This window comes from Silene latifolia, chromosome 3 (genome assembly GCF_048544455.1).
Source record: "Silene latifolia isolate original U9 population chromosome 3, ASM4854445v1, whole genome shotgun sequence".
Classification (NCBI taxonomy): domain Eukaryota; kingdom Viridiplantae; phylum Streptophyta; class Magnoliopsida; order Caryophyllales; family Caryophyllaceae; genus Silene; species Silene latifolia.
Window position 1 is genome coordinate 70975940 of NC_133528.1, and position 18253 is coordinate 70994192.

General features: G+C 36.5%; 1 protein-coding gene and 1 long non-coding RNA gene across 2 annotated transcripts; both read right to left on the reverse strand.

The window, feature by feature from the left end:
* Positions 1-2300: 2300 nt before the first annotated feature.
* LOC141646137 (uncharacterized) lies at positions 2301-3634 on the reverse strand. The gene is made up of 3 exons (XR_012545372.1): positions 3381-3634; positions 3140-3274; positions 2301-2563 (listed from the first exon to the last, which is right to left on the reverse strand). It is a non-coding gene; the product is annotated as an uncharacterized LOC141646137 (long non-coding RNA).
* A 3074-nt stretch (positions 3635-6708) lies between these two features.
* LOC141649198 (putative mitochondrial protein AtMg00310) lies at positions 6709-7494 on the reverse strand. Its single transcript, XM_074457893.1, has one exon. It carries the CDS (start codon positions 7492-7494, stop codon positions 6709-6711), a length of 786 nt encoding a protein of 261 aa, XP_074313994.1.
* Between the last annotated feature and the right edge of the window lie 10759 nt (positions 7495-18253).

Genomic DNA, 18253 nt, shown 5'->3' on the forward strand with positions numbered 1-18253 from the left:
GGTGTAGCTTCAATTAAAATATAGTGTTTTACGAGTGTAACTTTAGTCTTTTACGTTTGTAACTTTAATTCTTAATAGTGTAATTTTATACCACAAATTGATTTGAACGCATATTAGTTTGAATTTTTGTAATTTTATTGATTTACGAGTGTAACTTTAGTCTTTTATGGGTGTAATTTTTGTCTTTTGCGGATGTAACTTTAGTCTTTTATGAGTGTAACTTAATCACACAACACTTAAAGTGTAACTTTGACCATGCATCGTGAGTGTAACTTTAAACCTACAATGCGTAACTTTAATGCAACACTAGTGTAACTTAAACAAAAATATGTATACAATAGCCTAGGGTTATTCTCTATGGTTACCAAATTATGTATAACTTGGTTCGGAGGGAATAAAACAAATAATACTCGTGTAACATCAAGCAGTTAGGGCATAACTTCAAACAAATAGAGTGTAACTTATGAGTAATTAGTAGTACTCAAAATTTTAAAAACTCAATGGTATACGAAAATAGTACCATTGCGTTCGGCTTGAAAAAATAATAAATTTAGACTTTTGTTTCGCCTTAATCGGAGTCCGAATGAAGAATTACCAAGCTTTTTAAGAAACCGCTTTTATTTTACGCGGGTATGAAATTTCGTTTTATAATTCCAATATTTTGATATTTGAGATATAAATGGTGATATAAATTGAATAAATTAGTTGATGAAAAAGAGAAATTAATTGATTATGTTAATTGAGAATTGAAATGATGAGAGAGAAAGCATTAATTATTTGTGGGTAAGTGTGTTTTTACTTTTAATCTCATCCATATATCTTGTAAGATATAGAGAGGTGAGATCCGGTGAGAACAACCATTTGGTGAGAACGGTGAGAACGCACTAGATACATTAGAATATATATAAAAGGTGCACTTTTTCTTTTTTTTTTTTTTTACCAAATCCTATATACACTTTTAACTAAAGTAGGTACACTTTTTACCAAAATTCTATATACGCATTTTAAGAATGTAGATACACTTTTTTTTTTTTTTTTTTACCAAATCTCATATACACTTTTAACTAAAGTAGGTACACTTTTTTACCAAAATTCTATATACGCATTTTAAGAATGTATAGACACTTTTTTTTTTTTTATAAAATCTCATATACACTTTTAACTAAAGTAAGTACACTTTTTACCAAAATTTTATATACGCATTTTAAGAATGTAGATACACTTTTTTAATAGTACTATTCACTTTTTGTTAACAAAATGTCATATACACTTTGATACCCACAATTTATTCTAATATATGTTATATACACTTTTCTTTTACTAAACCTTGGATACACTTAAACCTATCATAGATACATTTTTTTTACGTTGTTCTAGATACATATTTAAGCTGTGTAGATACACTTTTTTTTATATTCGACATTTTTTATACCCAATTTCAAATACATTTTATTTTATACTATCATAGATACACTATTTATATGTATTCTAGATACATTTTATTATAATGCAGATACATTTTTTTTTATACTAGGTACAAATTTTTTCATACTAAATAAAAAAATACGAATTAGCTAGATACACAAAATATTATTCTAGATACACAAAAATGTTATCTAGTTACACATATTTAATAGGGCTCAAATACAAAAAGACAGGCCCAAATTACTAACTACAAATCCATTATTAGCTACAAAATCCAAGATGCAAATAACTTGACGTACTGTACCTTCTAACCTGGTGGACTATTTTCATTTTCATACCTCCAATCCTGTAATTGGACTCTCATAGTGCCGCCGCCCAATATCACCCGCATAGGCGCATAACTCTCAAACACACAAACCATATTGGACCTCACATACGGCGTTCCATCACCAGCTGCAAACACACCATCCATGTAATATACATTCCTCAGGCAATCGTTAAGAGGTACAAGAGGCATAGCTTGTAACCCAAACCCGTATTCACCCGCATCCATATATGTCTTGAAATACCATGCATCAGTAGGATCCATGTACGGAACAAATAACTCAAAGCTCATCCCTTTATACATAACACTCCTTAACTCCCCACTATCCGGGTCTCGGACCATGGCGCGTGATATGATCACCCCTGCTCTTGGGTCAGGTTTGAGGTGAAACTCCCAGTTTGCCCATTTAACCATGTGCCCTTCAATTGTGAAGCTCCGGCCTCTAGGCTGCTCGATTGATATAGGGTTCACAGGCTAGATTTTGTTGTGGGTGTTGGTCTGGGCCGAGAGACGGTAGTCTGTGTTAGCAGCTTAGGGAATTGGAATTTACTGAGGTATGTGTCTCCTTATGCCGTAAAGTAGCACATAGTGGACGCAATAATGTTTGTCAGATTCGGCTTCCCTTAGCCTTTCCTGATGACATTAGTTTTTCTTTACTTCATATACCAAATTTCTGCAAGATATCATTAATTTAACCTATATGAATGCCTAACGTGCAAACCGTTGTATTTAGAAAAAATAGCAGCACACCTGATGAATGTCGCCCACGAAATGCGCCAAAAACATGAGTACTGTCAAACTTCACATCTTCACCTAATCAAACAAAACAACAAACAACAATCACCTAAAACCTTGAATAAACCAGCGATTTGCAACCGTAGTTGAAACTAAACACAAACATAAGCGATTTCATTCAGAATTTCAACACTTCCTAATCTTTATCAAATCAAACAAAAACAAGAAAATCAATTAAAACTCGAATAAAACATCGAATTCAAATAGCATACCTCAATGAAGTAACCAAGTACCAACATCAATAAGGACATTACAAGCAATCATCACGCATAGCAGGAACAAAAAGCGACGCCGTAATAGGTACTAGTATTTGCTTACCTATTCATCATCAAAATCAACAAGAAGCGGAGAAGAGTGAAATAGACCAAACAATTTAAATCGACAATCTAAGATAGCTTAACCCTAGCTAATCCCTACAATAAAAATGCACTCTAATGTTCGATTTTAATCGACTAAGCTGCTTAATTGAAAAGCATAACCCTAATCCCTAACATGATTAAACAAAGTTGAATTAAAAAACTGAATTCAATGATAAATCGGAATAAATAAAGGGAAAAAGAGGAATTGCAATGATAAAAAAGAGAAAAAGCCTACCTGGTATACAAGACAAAGACGGTATCGAACACGTACGGGTAGATTGTGATATCTGGCAAAGATGGAACTACGGCGGCCGGCGGCTGATAAGCCAAAAATTCCAATACACCACAAATACAAAGCATTTCAAGGAACCTAACATCAAAGATTAGTCTATAAACAACAATGCGCTAAACATAAACCCTAAAAAGAAAATCAAACAAAACTAACATAACTTGATAGAAATCAGAAAAGGAATTACCTTTGCGGCTTAAAAATCATAAAAAATCTCAGCAATCGGCTCAGAAATACAAGGAGGGACTATGGCGATGGGATTGATCGGAGCTCCAGCGATCATATGGCAGGGATGGCGAGATTCTCTGTCGGGTCTAATCGAGCTCCGGCGACTGGTGCTCTAGGTGGAATGTGGCAGGCGGTAATTTATTGAATGATGAGTGAAGTTCTGCCTTTATGTAGGGATTGTTTTAATTTAATACCAGCCTTTCGTATTAGTCTAATCCAAGGGTAGATATGCGTTCTCACCGTTCTCACCGAGTGTTCGTTCTCACCGGATCCTAAATCTATATAAATATATATATATATATATATATATATATATATATATATATATATATATATATATATATATATATATATATATATATATATATATATATATATATGTATACACATATATATATACACATATATATATATATATGTGTATATATATATATATGTGTATATATATATATATATGTATATATATATATATATGTGTATATATATATATATATATATATATATATATATATATATATATATGTATATATATATATATATATATATATATATATATATATATATATATATATATATATATATAGCGAGTGTAACTATTGTCGTTGAATTTGTAACTTTAGTCCTTGGATTTGTATATTTAGTCCCCGAAAATGTAACTTTATACTACTTTCTTTCTCAACCACCACCGCATCATCCTATCACCTCCTGCCCCAACCACCACAGGACCACCACCTCCAAACCGCAACAACCAACAATAACCCAAACCACTTATTCTTTCAGATCTGAAAAAAAAAAAGATGGACGCGGCAGAACCACCTCGCACCACGACCACCTTCCCCCACACGGCAAAAAAAAAGGAAAAACACACCACGGCACCACCATCAACAACCACAAAGATGGCACCAACTCACCCATCAACAAGAAACAACATTTTATTTTTGTCAGATCTGAAAAAAACAAAAAGAGAGAAAGAAGGGGTGGTGGTGGTAGTGCGGCATGAGAGAGGAGGAAGGCAGAGAGGCGGTAAGGGTGGTGGCGGAGTGGGTCTGGTGGCTACATGGGCAGCAGGTGGGGACGGTGGTTATGTGCGTGAGAAAAAGGAGAAGGGGCGGTGGTGGTTGTGTGCGTGAGAAAAAGGGGCGGTGGTGGTTGTGTGCGTGAGAGGGAGAAGGGGCGGTGGTGGTGGTGGTGCATGAGGGAGGATGAACGCAAAGAGGCGGTGGTGGTGGTGTTGCATGAGGGAGGATGAACGCAAAGAGGCGGTCGTGGTTTGGTGTGGCAGCGTGTGCTTGGTGGTGGCGGCGTGGTGGTCTGACGGCAGGGCAGGTGGTGGCAATTTAGAGAGAAGTGGGAGGAAAATGGAGAGAGAGAGAGAGAGGGAGGGGTGGTAGGGTTTGTGAGGATGATTAGGGTTTTTGTGCTTTTATAGGATGATTTGTTTTTTCTTTTAATCTTGGCTCTTCATTCTTTTGATCTAATGGCTTAAATTAGGACTTAGGGACTCAACCAAAAAGGTGGACTTACATTATCCCTTCTCTCTCTCTCTCTCTCTCTCTCTCTCTCTCTCTCTCTCTCTCTCTCTATATATATATATATATATATATATATATATATATATATATATATATATATATATATATATATATATATATATATATATATATATATATATATATATATACAGTAGAGATCCGGTGAGTTTTACCTTTTTAAATGAGTCCGTCCTACAATTTATGACTGTAGGATCTGATTATTAGATGCACCAGATAGAGCCACATTACCCCAGTAATTTCATGCAACTTCCCCCGAAATCGTCCTCTTCGTTCTTTATTTTTGTTTCTCTCTCTTCTCGCACAGTTGCACCTCATCTCCCTGTGATTACATCCCAAATCAAACAAAAAACCCTAGACAATCTCAAAATTTTACAAATAATTGATGATTATATTTGTTCTCCTATATTTGTTCTCCTAAATCTAACCAACAATTCACATCTAATCATTTGTTCAACCTCATCTTTTTTCTTTTCTTAATTTTACGAAGTTTCGAAGCGAATTCAACAAAATCGCTACAACAATGCGTAGAAAATTAAGTGAATGATACGATTCTCTATTTCTACCCATTAAAAGGTACGAGATACAATTTAATTGTTCAATTTAATTTCATTCATTTAGGTATGTTAGATTTAGTGGTTGTTGTACTAATTTGTTCTAATTTTTTTAGGATTATTTCATGGGAATAATCCATCCTATGGGTGGCCTGCAAATAACACTCCATCCTATCAGTAATTTCAATTAAATTCATCCTATACACCATTCTTCGCATAACACTCTCAGAAGACGGGCAACCTGAAGAACAGGTCACCCTTGTTATTTTTAGGTAAAAAGGTAATTCCTCATAACTTTTTTTTGAGTTAAACAGCGGGTATCTTATATTATATCAAGCTCCGCAAGTGTTAAGATTGCTTGCGTAAAATCAATTACATATACAACCTCGTCTCCCCTTCTTGCACATAATCTAGCACAAAAATGAGCCACGGTATTACCCCTTCGTTTAACATGAGAACAACACCTACTCGTAAAAGAAAGCAATAAATAATTGATATCATCTATAATTAAACCCAACTGATTCCTACTGGAAGTCTTGCCACACAGCTCGTTCACCAAAATCATCGAATTCGTTTTAAGCTGCGCCTTATCCACCTCTATTTGCAGGGCAATTTCCAACCCCAGCAAAGCTGCTCTTGCTTCTGCTTCCTCGACAGACATCGCCTTTACCTCACGCTTACAGCTAACAACCACGACCGAGCCATTGCTATCTCTTCCCACCACCCCTAACCCCATCGTCCCATCCTCAAACATAGCAGCATCTGTATTAAATTTGATCACGCCTTCCCCAGGAGGACTCCAACTATTGCTCGAATTTGGTCGTGGTATTTCAGGTGGCTCATATACCTTTTCCGCATAAGAGATATACTCGACCAAGTACCTGGAAAAACCCGTAAGAGTCCGGGTTGGAGGGCAGGGTTCTTCCTCAAACAAATTAGCATTTCGAATGGTCCATATAGCCCGCATCGTCATTAAAAACCTTCCCATTGCTTCCGCATCCATCTTGTTGAACGCCCAAAGAAGGATATCATGACACGACTCTGTTGGGGCCTCATAGCTGACGGCCTGGAAACCCTCATTCCGCCAAAAATCATGTATCTCGTTGCACCAAAACAGAGCATGTTCGACGCATTCCACCTCGGTTCCGCATTTGGGGCATATAGGGCTTTCAATAATTTGTCTTCAAAACAGATTTTCCCGAACAGGAAGCACATCCATACTAGCTCTCCACGTGAAATGCGCCAGCTTTGGCGGAATTTTTAGTGTCCATAATTTACGCCATAATTGATCGCCATGAGCGTTGTATACTCCTTTGCCAAGCTTATATCCAGACTTAACAGAATAATAACCCTTATTATTTGGCCACCAATACAGCATATCACAAGGACGACGTTTACTGAGTGTGAGTGAAAGTACCTCCTCAACGTCTTCATCTCGCATAATCCCCCTCACCACATCTTCACGCCATCTCATTTCAGCATGGTCAATGAGCTCCTCCACTTTCATGTTCAGGTTGACATCTCCAATGGGTGTTGGGACCCGACTAGCATTCTCTCCCGGGAGCCAAGCATCTTGCCATACATTTATTTGATGACCGTCTCCCACTCGCCATTTAAGCCCTTCACGTAGAAGTGCTTTAGCCCCCCATAAGCTTCTCCACGTGTAGCTAGGGTCATAGCCCAATCTGGCGTCTAAGACCGAGTCATGCCTAAAGTACCTAGCTTTTAATACTCTCGCCGCCAGGGAACTCGGGTTAATCAACAATCTCCAGACCTGCTTTGCTAAGAGGGTTTGGTTAAAGACACGCAGGTCTCGGAAGCCCATACCTCCCATCTCCTTTGGCTCACAAAGTTTATCCCATCGCATCCAATGAATCTTTCTGTGAGTATCAGTAGAACCCCACCAAAATCTAGCAACAGCCGAATGTAATTCCTCTATGGTACCATCCGAAAAAGCAAATAGACTCATCATGTAAGTCGGTATCGCCTGAACCACCGCTTTAATTAAAACTTCCTTACCTGGTCGAGATAGCATACGTTATTTCCACCTCTGTATTTTTTTCCAAACTCGTTCCTTAATACACGCAAAAATGGTTTTTTTTTATCTTCCAATGATAGTTGGTAAACCAAGGTATTTCTCATGTTTTTCCACTTCACGGACTCCAAGTATTTCTTTTATGTCCTTTCTCATGCTAGACCCCACCTTTTTGCTGAACACGATCTCAGATTTCGAAAAATTTATTTTTTGTCCGGACATTCTTTCATATTCGGTTATAATATCAGCGATAGTCGAACATTCCCTCAAGGTGGCTCTTGCAAAAAGAATGCTGTCATCTGCGAAAAAAAAGGTGTGAGATTCTCGGTGCAGCACGACAAACACGAGCACCCTGTATGTCCCCGTGGTCAGCTGCTTTCCGTAGCATTAGATAAAATACATCAGCGCATAAAAGAAACAAGTAAGGAGATATGGGGTCACCTTGTCGCAACCCACGCCCTGGTCGAACCAGGTCAGACCCGCTCCCATTAATCAAGAAAGACTGCGCCACCGTAGTAACGCAGTCCATCACTCTCTCCACCCAAAGGCCTGAGAAACCCATTTTCCTCAAAACTGACTCCAAGAAGAACCACTTCACTCGGTCATACGCTTTGCTCATGTCAAGCTTAAGTGCAAAGTTCCCGGTTCGTCCTTCTCCTTTTCTCTTCATAGCATGGAAGGTTTCAAAAGCAATAAGAGCATTATCAGTGATAAGGCGCCCCAGGGTAAAAGCACTCTGATTTTATGAGATAATTTCATTAAGGAAGCCCTTAAGCCGGTTAGCAAGAGTTTTAGAAATAATCTTGTAGAGGACATTACAAAAACTAATCAGTCTATATTCTGTAATCTTTCGTGGCGACTTGCATATAGGTATAAGGACCACAGAAGTTTTATTTAAATTACCCAAATCACCATCTCCATTCCTCATTCTCCATTAATTAGCTCCACCTTCATCAATTTTTGTTCTACCTTTCACCAACAGGAGCACCCTGCGGCACCGCACTACACCAACAACACCTTTTCCACCGTGAGTCCACCACCAACACTCCCTACTGCCACTTAAAAATCAGCCAGCACCACCCGATTACAACAACCAACCCTTTCATCACCTAGACCGACCAAATAAGCCACTTCGACCACCACGATTCTCCTCTTTCCGACGACACACAAAAAAAAACTCCAACTTTAAAGACTAAAAGGGCAGTAAGTTGCAAAATCCTTGAAATCACCCTGAAAAAATCCTTGAAATCAAAATCCCCAATTATGCCTTCACATAATCCCCAATTAACAGATGAAAATTGCCTCAAATAAAAATGCAATAAGTTGCAAAATTTCAATTGTGATGGTCATCAAAGGAGTCTACAGCAACAAACCAAGCTCACCAATTCAATACTTAGTGCTCAATTACTAACAAAAAGAATTGGGGATTTCAGGGAAATTTTTAGGGTTTGGGTTTTGATTTTTCTGGATTGGTTCGAAGTTGGTATGTCATTGAAGCTGTTATTGGTTTGCAATTGATTTCAGGAAGCTAAGGTTTGACATAATGATGATGATGGGAAGATGTTATGTGTAGGTTGGATGGTGCGGACATCTCTCTAGCAGTGTTACGGTGGTGGTCTTATTAGGGGTGGTGAGTGACTGGGTGGTTAAGGCAGTAAAGGGGAATTAGAATAGGGTGGTGGCAGTAAAGGTGTATAAAAGGAAGATGGTTTGATTTTGTTAATTATAATTAACCTAAAGTAACCGGTCGTTAATTTAAGTGAGTTTGTTATGAGAAGAATAGTGGATAGGATGGATTTAATTGGAATTACTGATAGGATGGAGTGTTATTTGCAGGGCACCCATAGGATGGATTATTCCCATGAAATAATCCTTTTTTTTATTTAATCTTGTAAAAATCTTTCCTTCTGTATCTGATTCAATTTATAATAGTTTTGAAGGATAAATGTAATTGTTAAAATGATTTTTTGCTTGACGATTTCATGTGAATAAAAGATTATATACAAAAATTAATCTTGTTCTAGTTTAGGTTGAAACTATTCAGACAATATTTTCTCGAATTTTAAAGTTCCGTTTTCAGGTTAAGTTAGATCTGTTATGAACAGGGGCGGAGGGAGGGGGTGGGCTATATGGGCTATAGCCCTACATGATTTCTGGTTAAATAATTTTCACTATCAAATATAGGCATGTCAAAAATGTAGCAAAGTTGGTCACTGGCTCACTACATAAAAATTCAGGGGTGAATGGATAAATTGGAGGTTGTGGGTTCAAACCCATCATTCTTTTACATTTATGTTTATTTTTAACTTACCTTAAATATTAACACCTTAAATAAATATATAAAATTTATTTGTGGCCATTTTTAACTAATATTAGTAGGGTGTTTTTAGGTTCAAATTTATTATGTTTTAGACTTTTGAATATATTTTATTAAATTTCCACTCTTTTCGAGTAAATATGTCCACATTAACTCCTCAAATTTGGCAACATAAATATATACTTCTAGTTAAAATGGTTTTGAAATATAAATTTTTTCCAGTATTCTACTTTCTCCGTTAAACTCAATATATCGTATTAATTTTTGGCCTAAATTACAGATATTGCCTAAAACACTGTTTGAACTTAAAAAAAATTGCAACCGTATTTCAATAACCCTACATGTATTTAATTCCTGGCTCTGTCCCTGGTTATGAATATCTATATTTTTATTCGATTCCGTTATCTTAAATATGCTACAAAGTCTTATGTTCAGGAAGTTGATTTGTTCTTTTGATTGTCATTCTATGAGTGTAAAACATACATATGCATAATGTAACGCACTAATATGTCCCATATTATCTGTATAAGTAATTTCATTGGAACACATATGAGGTGTTATCGTAACTTGTAGTCCATCATGCAATTGTGTGAAAGACTAACTTGTCTTACTTTAATTATAAACTACTGTTACATTGAAGACTAACCTATGTTACTCTAAAAACATACGGAGTAATAATTTTACAATAAAGGCTAACTTGTGTTACTCTAAAAGTATATTAATCTTACAATAAAGACTAACTCGTGTTACCCTAAAAGGACAAACTAATGATCAGTAGAGTTTTCACCAATATCATCTTGTATATTGCCTAAACATGAGCAATTTTATCTATTTTGAAAGCCAAGTAGCTCAAATGGTAGAGCATTGTGCAATGCACAAGATGTGGGTTTGACTCCCATGTTGGCTATTGAATACTAGTGTTGCATTAAAGACTAACTTATTTTTCTTTTAAAACAAATTAGTGTTACATTAAAGACTAACTCGTGTTACTTTAAGGAACTACTGTTACAATAAAGACTAACTTGTGTTAGTCTAAGGATAAACTAGTGACCTAGTGTTATAATAAAGATCAACTTGTGTTACTCTAAGTATATACTAGTGTTACATTAAAGACTAACTTGTGTTACTTTAAGGATAAATTACTGTTACATTAAAGACATTAGATTCACTTGGTGCAATAATAGGGATAGTCCACATCGAATATACGAAAGACTTGATAAGGGGTTTGTTTCCAATGATTGGCTTTCTCTTTTCCCAAATACTTTTATCAAACACTTACCTATTCAAATATCGGATCACGCGCCTATAATCCTTGATACAAATATGGTTTTGAACACTAAGAAGAAAGTGTACATGCTAGAGACTTGGTGTTTTGATCATGCAGAATGCAGTGGGCTGGTTAAAGAATGTTGGGAAAGAAATGTTACGGGTGATGCTTCTCATGTTCTTTTGGAAAAACTTCGTCGTATAAATATCGCTTTTAGAGTTTGGGCTTGTAACAATAAGGACGAATGAGGACTAAAGTGGAGTGAATTTGATCAGGATCTTGAGTCCTATCTTTTAGATATTGAGAATGGTGGCGATTCTGTTAATTACGAATTATGCCACAAAAAACTTTTGGAATTCTCTCTAGCTGCTGGCACTTATTGGCGTCAACGTACCAAATTGAAATGGAATTGCGAGGGTGACACGTGCACAAAGTACTTTTTCAATTGGGGTTAAAGGACGATCTGGTGCTAATCTTATCTTAGGTATTAAGAAGGATTCTAATGAATGGACTTTTGATATGAAGGAGATTGGTGGTTTGTTTCATAAACATTTCTCCAATATCTTTAATTCTGATTCTGAGCCTGAGTGTTTTGAAGATTACTTAAATAAGTATGGTTACTTATTTGATAATCTCAAGTGCAAAGTTGGTACGGAGGAGAGGGCCAAATTGGGTCGTGTTTATTCGAAAAATGAAGTTCGTGCGGCTGTGTTCCAATTGGGACCTCTAAAATCACCGGGTCCTGACGGTATCCCGGCAGCTTTTTACCAAAAGTATTGGGCTATTGTTAAGAATGATGTTATTAAAGGAGCTCTCAATATCCTAAATTCTGGTACTGTGCTGAAGGACTTCAATAAAACCTTTATTGTTCTTATTCCGAAAAATGACTGCCCTGAGAGAGTTGGGGATTTTCGGCCGATTAGCCTCTGCAATGTTATTATGAAAGTTGTCACAAAGTGTATTACTAATAGATTAAAAGGGGTTATGGATGATCTTGTCAGTCCCTTTTAGAGTGCTTTTGTCCCTAATAGAAGTATTGCAGATAACATTGTCATTGCCCAAGAAATTCTTCACGTCATAAATCATAGGAGTTATGGCAAGATGGGTATGATGGCTCTAAAGGCTGATATGAGTAAAGCCTATGATAGGTTAAACTGGAATTTCATAAGAGGGGTGCTCTCCTACGTAAATTTGCCGGGCTCTATGGTTCAGCTTATTATGAGTACTATTGAATCTGTTTCTTACGAAATTCTGATGAATGGTGCTCCTATGGATAGAGTTGAACCTGGCTGTGGGATTAGGCAAGTGGATCCTTTATCTCCTTATATTTTCGCGATTTGCACGGAAGTCCTATCCCAAATGATTCTCTATGCCCAGGATAGCTACCTCATTAAGGGTATCAAAATTTGCAAGCACGGGCCGGAAATCTCCTATTTATTGTTTGCGGATGATTCACCCTTCTTTCTCCGTGGTGACTATGAGAATTTGGATTTTCTTATGAATATTATCGATGAATATTGTGCTGCATCTGGGCAATGTCTTAATAAAGATAAGTCATCTATTCTATTCAGTCCAAATTGCTCACTAATGACGGTCAAGAAGTGTTTGACCGAGTTTAAATTTGCTCCTAAGCATGATCTTGGCAAGTATCTTGGCCTTCCTACGAGTATTGGGTCTTCTAAAAGGGATTTATTTAAATTTCTTGTTGACAAGACTAAGCGAAGGCTATCCTCCTGGAATAACATTCTCCTCTCTTCGACTGGTAAATTGACTCTTATTCGTTCTGTCTGTCTTCACTATCTCTTTTCTCTCTATCGGTATTTCGTATACCGGTAAGTGTAACATCAAAACTCCAGTCCTTGATGGTGCATTTTTGGTGGAGTGGAACTAGAAATAATAAGTCCATTCATTGGTGTAGTAAAGATTTCCTTAGTAGGCCAGTGGGTGAAGGGGGCCTTAGACTTCGTAATATTGGTTGCTTTAACCAAGCTCTTCTTGCCAAATCTGCTTGGAGAATCTTATGTGTTCCGGGAAGCCTTATCAGTAAATTTATTGGTCCCAAGCTTGGGGTTCAAGATGATATTTTATTCCAGACCCGTTGGAAGGCTCCCCAAGCTTCGTCTTGGGCTCTTAAAAGCCTTGTTTGGGGATCCGATCTTATCTACAATAATATTGCTTGGACTATTGGATCTTCTTCTCGTCTTAATGCTTGGAAGAGCAAATGGATAGAGGGTGATAGTTTTCAAGATCTTTGTGGGGAGTTTTGTGATGCTCCTATTGATCCCGCATTACTGGTTGGTGACCTTCATGATAGTCATAGGAGATGGGATCTCTCTTCTCTTGGTTTCGATCCGGGTGAGGGAGTTACAAAGAAAATCCTCGCAACTTATATCCCGTGTCAACCCTCGGATGACTCCTTCTATTGGAAATTCTCTAAACATGGTGCATTCACTGTCAAGTCGGGATACTATGTTGCTGCTATGGCCTTAACCAATAGACCTACCTCGACTGCTGATCTTTCTAGAATGCCTACAACAATTGTGGCTTTTTGCAGATCTAAACTCTGGAAGTTGCCTATCTCTAACAAACTAAAGGTGTTCTTATGGAAATTTATGGCTAATGCCCTTCCAGTGGGCTCTGAATTCCTTAGACGAAAAATGAATTGGCACTCCTCCTGTACTCTTTGTGATGGCTCATCTCCTTGTACGGAATCTATTTCTCACCTTTTTAGAGATTGTAGCTTTGCAAAGGCTATATGGTTTGGCTGCCCTTTAGGTCTTAAAATCACGGGAGGAGTGGACATTGATGTTAGGGTTTGGGTTATTAACTGGGTTACTTATTTCCTAAGTGGCCCAGATCCTAACCCCCTCATTTTTCCCCTTATCGCTACCCTTTGGAGGATTTGGTGTTGCAGGAATGATATGGTCTTCAGGAATCGTCGCCCTTGGCCTATGGGTGCTCTTCTTTCTATTCTTGGTGACATTCAGTGTATGAAGGAGGTTGTGTGCAGTAAGGATGCTAGCCTCCTTCGAGCATCCTTGCTGGATTCCTCCCCTGTTTTTGGGTTAGCGATGAGGATTAGGAACTCCTTCCCCTTTTGGTTTGTTGGTGGACCTAGGTGCGGAAATGTTTGTACAGTCAAGTGTGATGCTGCTTGGAGAGATGATAGAAGTGCTGGCATGGGGTGGTGTTTACTGGATGGTAATGGGACCTTAAAGAATACTGCGCACGCTCGCTCGTTTGCCTCTTCTGCCCTGCATGCTGAAGGACATGCAGTTTTCATGGCACTTAAATGGGCCTTGGACGAGGGGTACCTTCATGTTAGACTTGTTACGGATTGTCTTAACTTGGTTTTGCAGGCTGCAAAAGCAGAGAAGCCGATTGCATCTATCAACGGCATTATCCATGATATTAAGTCTATTGCGTCTCATTTTCATTGTTGCTCTCTTAGTTTCTGTCCTAGGGGAGTAAATAGGGTAGCTCATAATCTTGCTCAGGGAGCTCTTGTGTAAGCTATGCTATTTGTTGCTGTCAAAAAAAAAAAAAAATGATTGACTTATGTTACTCTTAACGATAAACTAGTGTTACAATAACAATCAACTTGTGTTACTCTAAGGACATACTAGTGTTAAATTAAAGACTAACTCGTGTTATTCGACAAACTAGTGCTAGAGCAAAGTCTTCATTCTGACGCTACCAAATTTTACACCCTACCCTTTTTTGAGTAGTATACGCTATGCGTATTTATTATACGCATGCCCGCCACTAAGCTTTTAAACGCTTCAGTCCTATGACACTTGCTCTTACATGTCGTTATGACATGACATGTCAGTGACTCCATTCTTGAATTAACTAGGCTATATGGGATTCGAACTCATACCTTAGTGCAAAATTTGCACATTGCTCTCCCATTTGAGCTAATAGCCTTTAATATATTACATTCCCTGATGCTGCACATTACTCATGTCGGAACAAGTCACATGTTTCACAAATTAACAAGGTTATATGAGATTCGAACCTATACTGTCACAACAACTCTTTTGTCCCCAAAAAAATATAAAAAAAAGCGAACTTGTATTTTCATGCGTTCTAAGTAGCTGATAATTTACATTGTAACAAACTACTCGTGCTATGGCAGGCTAAAACGTATATTTGTGCTTGTAAATAGTGCAGACACAAACAATAGTTTCATTACTATGCAAGGTAGTTCATAATCATCGACATTCGACAATAACAACGATAGCTTCCAAAGGCGTTTTTCCTACTGCCATATGAGCCTCTCTTCCCTCCCATTGATTTCCATACTTCTTAACCATGAAATTCTTCAAGGCTTCATTTATTACTTCACCTGTCATCGACTCGAAACTCAAGCACCAACAAGAAATGACTAAGCGTCTAGCAAGAACGCACAAATGTTTCTCGCTTCTCTAAAACAACTACTAAGGAATCAGACGCCTTTTGAATACAAGTTTCTGAATTTACGCAACAAGTCAGTAACTAACGGGAAATTTCAATACGCTTCAGAAATTAGATATAAGATACAAAATGCTTACAAGAATAATCAATAAATAGCCACAACTGTTACATATAGATACATCACCTAAAGCAATCGGACAATATCATTTGAATTTATTGCATTTTAGAAATCTAAAACAACAACAATTTCAACTACATCATTCTGATGCACATATAAATCTGATCCAACAGACAACTCATAAACAAAAGATAGTTTAGAATTACACTGTTAAACCATTAGAACAATACTCTTGCATCATTTAAAAAAAATATTGTTACACTAATTAGTAGGGACAATAACAAGGAGTAATAAATTCAATGACAAAAGAAAAATATCGTTAAATTACTAGAAACCGCTATTACACCATCACCATAACAGAGATTTACCTTTAGAATAACACGATTAAACCGCTAGAGTAACACCGTCAAACCAGCGGTTCAGGCTTGAGCAAATGAGTTAAACAATACTTCCCTCGACTTCTAATAATTACCTCTTAATATAAGCAAATGATTCTATTAATACTTAAATATCTTATCAGATTCATGTAAGTGAAATATAATTTTACTTTACGTGTGATATTAGTGCACCTGTTACATCTCTAATGACATACAACATAATACTTTTTGGATGAGCACATGAACATGTCTAATAGAACAAAATTTGGTCAACTACTAACCTAATTAAAATGAAAATGCATAAGAGATGATGAAGCAAAGTTGCAGAGGAACGTAACAATGGTTAAGCTCAACCCTTATTGGATGAAGCATTAGAGTAACAGAACACCATTCTTCCATTATAGGAAATTCGTCATCGAGTAACACGGTTATATCGTTACAATAACACACTTAAACCATTATAATAACACATATATAACATTAGAGTAACAGAGAGAGAGTAACGAATTGCTAAACTCAAGGCTTATTGGATGAAATAATGGGAATGACATATGATTGTTATTGTGAGAAATGTGCACGGAATATTATTGTACTCAGTAGTTATGTAGGGAGTAAACAAAACCGAAATGAAATAGGAAAATATTGTAATACATGTACACATATTATTCTCGCTTTCTCCTTGCTCAATTGCGCCATCACTCTAAATCATTTTCGAGTTAAAGATCGTCTAAAAGCAAGAAAGAATTGAGAAGAAACATAATAAGTTAGTGTTAATATGAATCAAGCTAAGCTAAACCTAGAATTGCAGAAAACTAACATATTGTTCGAATTGAAACAAAAGAATCACGAATTTATGTAGATTATATTATAAATTTCAATAAAATAGCAATTGATAAGTTATCCAGTTGACATCAAAAAACTTTTCATAATTGTTTTCATAATTGCTGTTTGTTTCCTTACCATTTCGCACAAAATCGGGAACGATGAAATAACGCAAAAATACTTTGAAACTGACAAAAAAAATGTTTTCATAAAGCGACTTTAATAAACTAAAAATAAGGAATTCACAGAAGAAAGTGACAAATTGTGAAGTACGTCGAAATTAGGGTTACGGAAAATAGGTACCGATTGAAACGAATTTAATAGAAAAATCGCACACAATTTTCAAGAACTCTAAAACGATCAATTTAGGGTTTTAACAATTAGGCGTAATTGAAACGAAAATTGAAATCAAAACAAAAAAGTAACAAAGGAAAATCATCAGAAAACTAACCATAACAATTAATAGAAGAAATAGTTGTCATTGTAGGATGAATTATGGTGCCAAATTGGAGAACTCAGATGCGCTGGAATGAGAAAACATAAATGAAGTTTGATGAGAAAAACTTAAGGAGAGATATAGAAGAGAGAGAATGAGTTGAAAGCCAGAATGATAAAAACGAGTTGAGGATGACATCTTATTCAAATCGTTGAATTACAAAACTACCCTTACTAACTCGCGTTAGATCTTAGCCGTTAGATCTTGTTCATCTGACGGTCCAAATTGGTAGGACGGACTCACCCTAAGAAGCTAGACTCTCATGATCCTCTCTCTCTCTCTCTCTCTCTCTCTCTCTCTCTCTCTCTCTCTCTCTCTCTCTCTCTCTCTCTCTCTCTCTCTCTCTCTCTCTCTCTCTCTCTATATATATATATATATATATATATATATATATATATATATATATATATATATATATATATATATATATATAGTCCCATAAGTCCCTCATATCTAAAGAGTCCCTAAGTCCATGTCCATCTAAGAGTCTTTGGATGAAAGAAATGGAGGGATGAGATTCCATCTCAATGGATGGCTACAAATCAATCTACCCTAACTAGTTTTTGAACCCGTGCACTGCACGGGTGGTGACGGAAATTATTATTAAAAGTAAAAACTTACGTATTTTTTTGGATTTCGTAAATTACTAAATTTTAGAAAATGGTCTACCCATACATTTTTGATAAGTTATATTGCTTAATTTTATTTGAAGTACTTTGTTTTTTTTCCCCTCGAATTTTTAACTTATGAAATGTGAAATATGAAAAGTAGATATAAAATTATTGGATATTTCATACCATGTTTATTTATGCAGTATACATTTAATTTTACTCATTGTGGCACACTTTTTATCATAATACCCCTCTTATTTGTTCTTCTC

What these genes read in the sequence shown, in the direction of transcription:
- LOC141649198 (XM_074457893.1), bottom strand. Translation starts at nt 7,494, where the DNA reads ATGAGTCTATTTGCTTTTTCGGATGGTACCATAGAGGAATTACATTCG.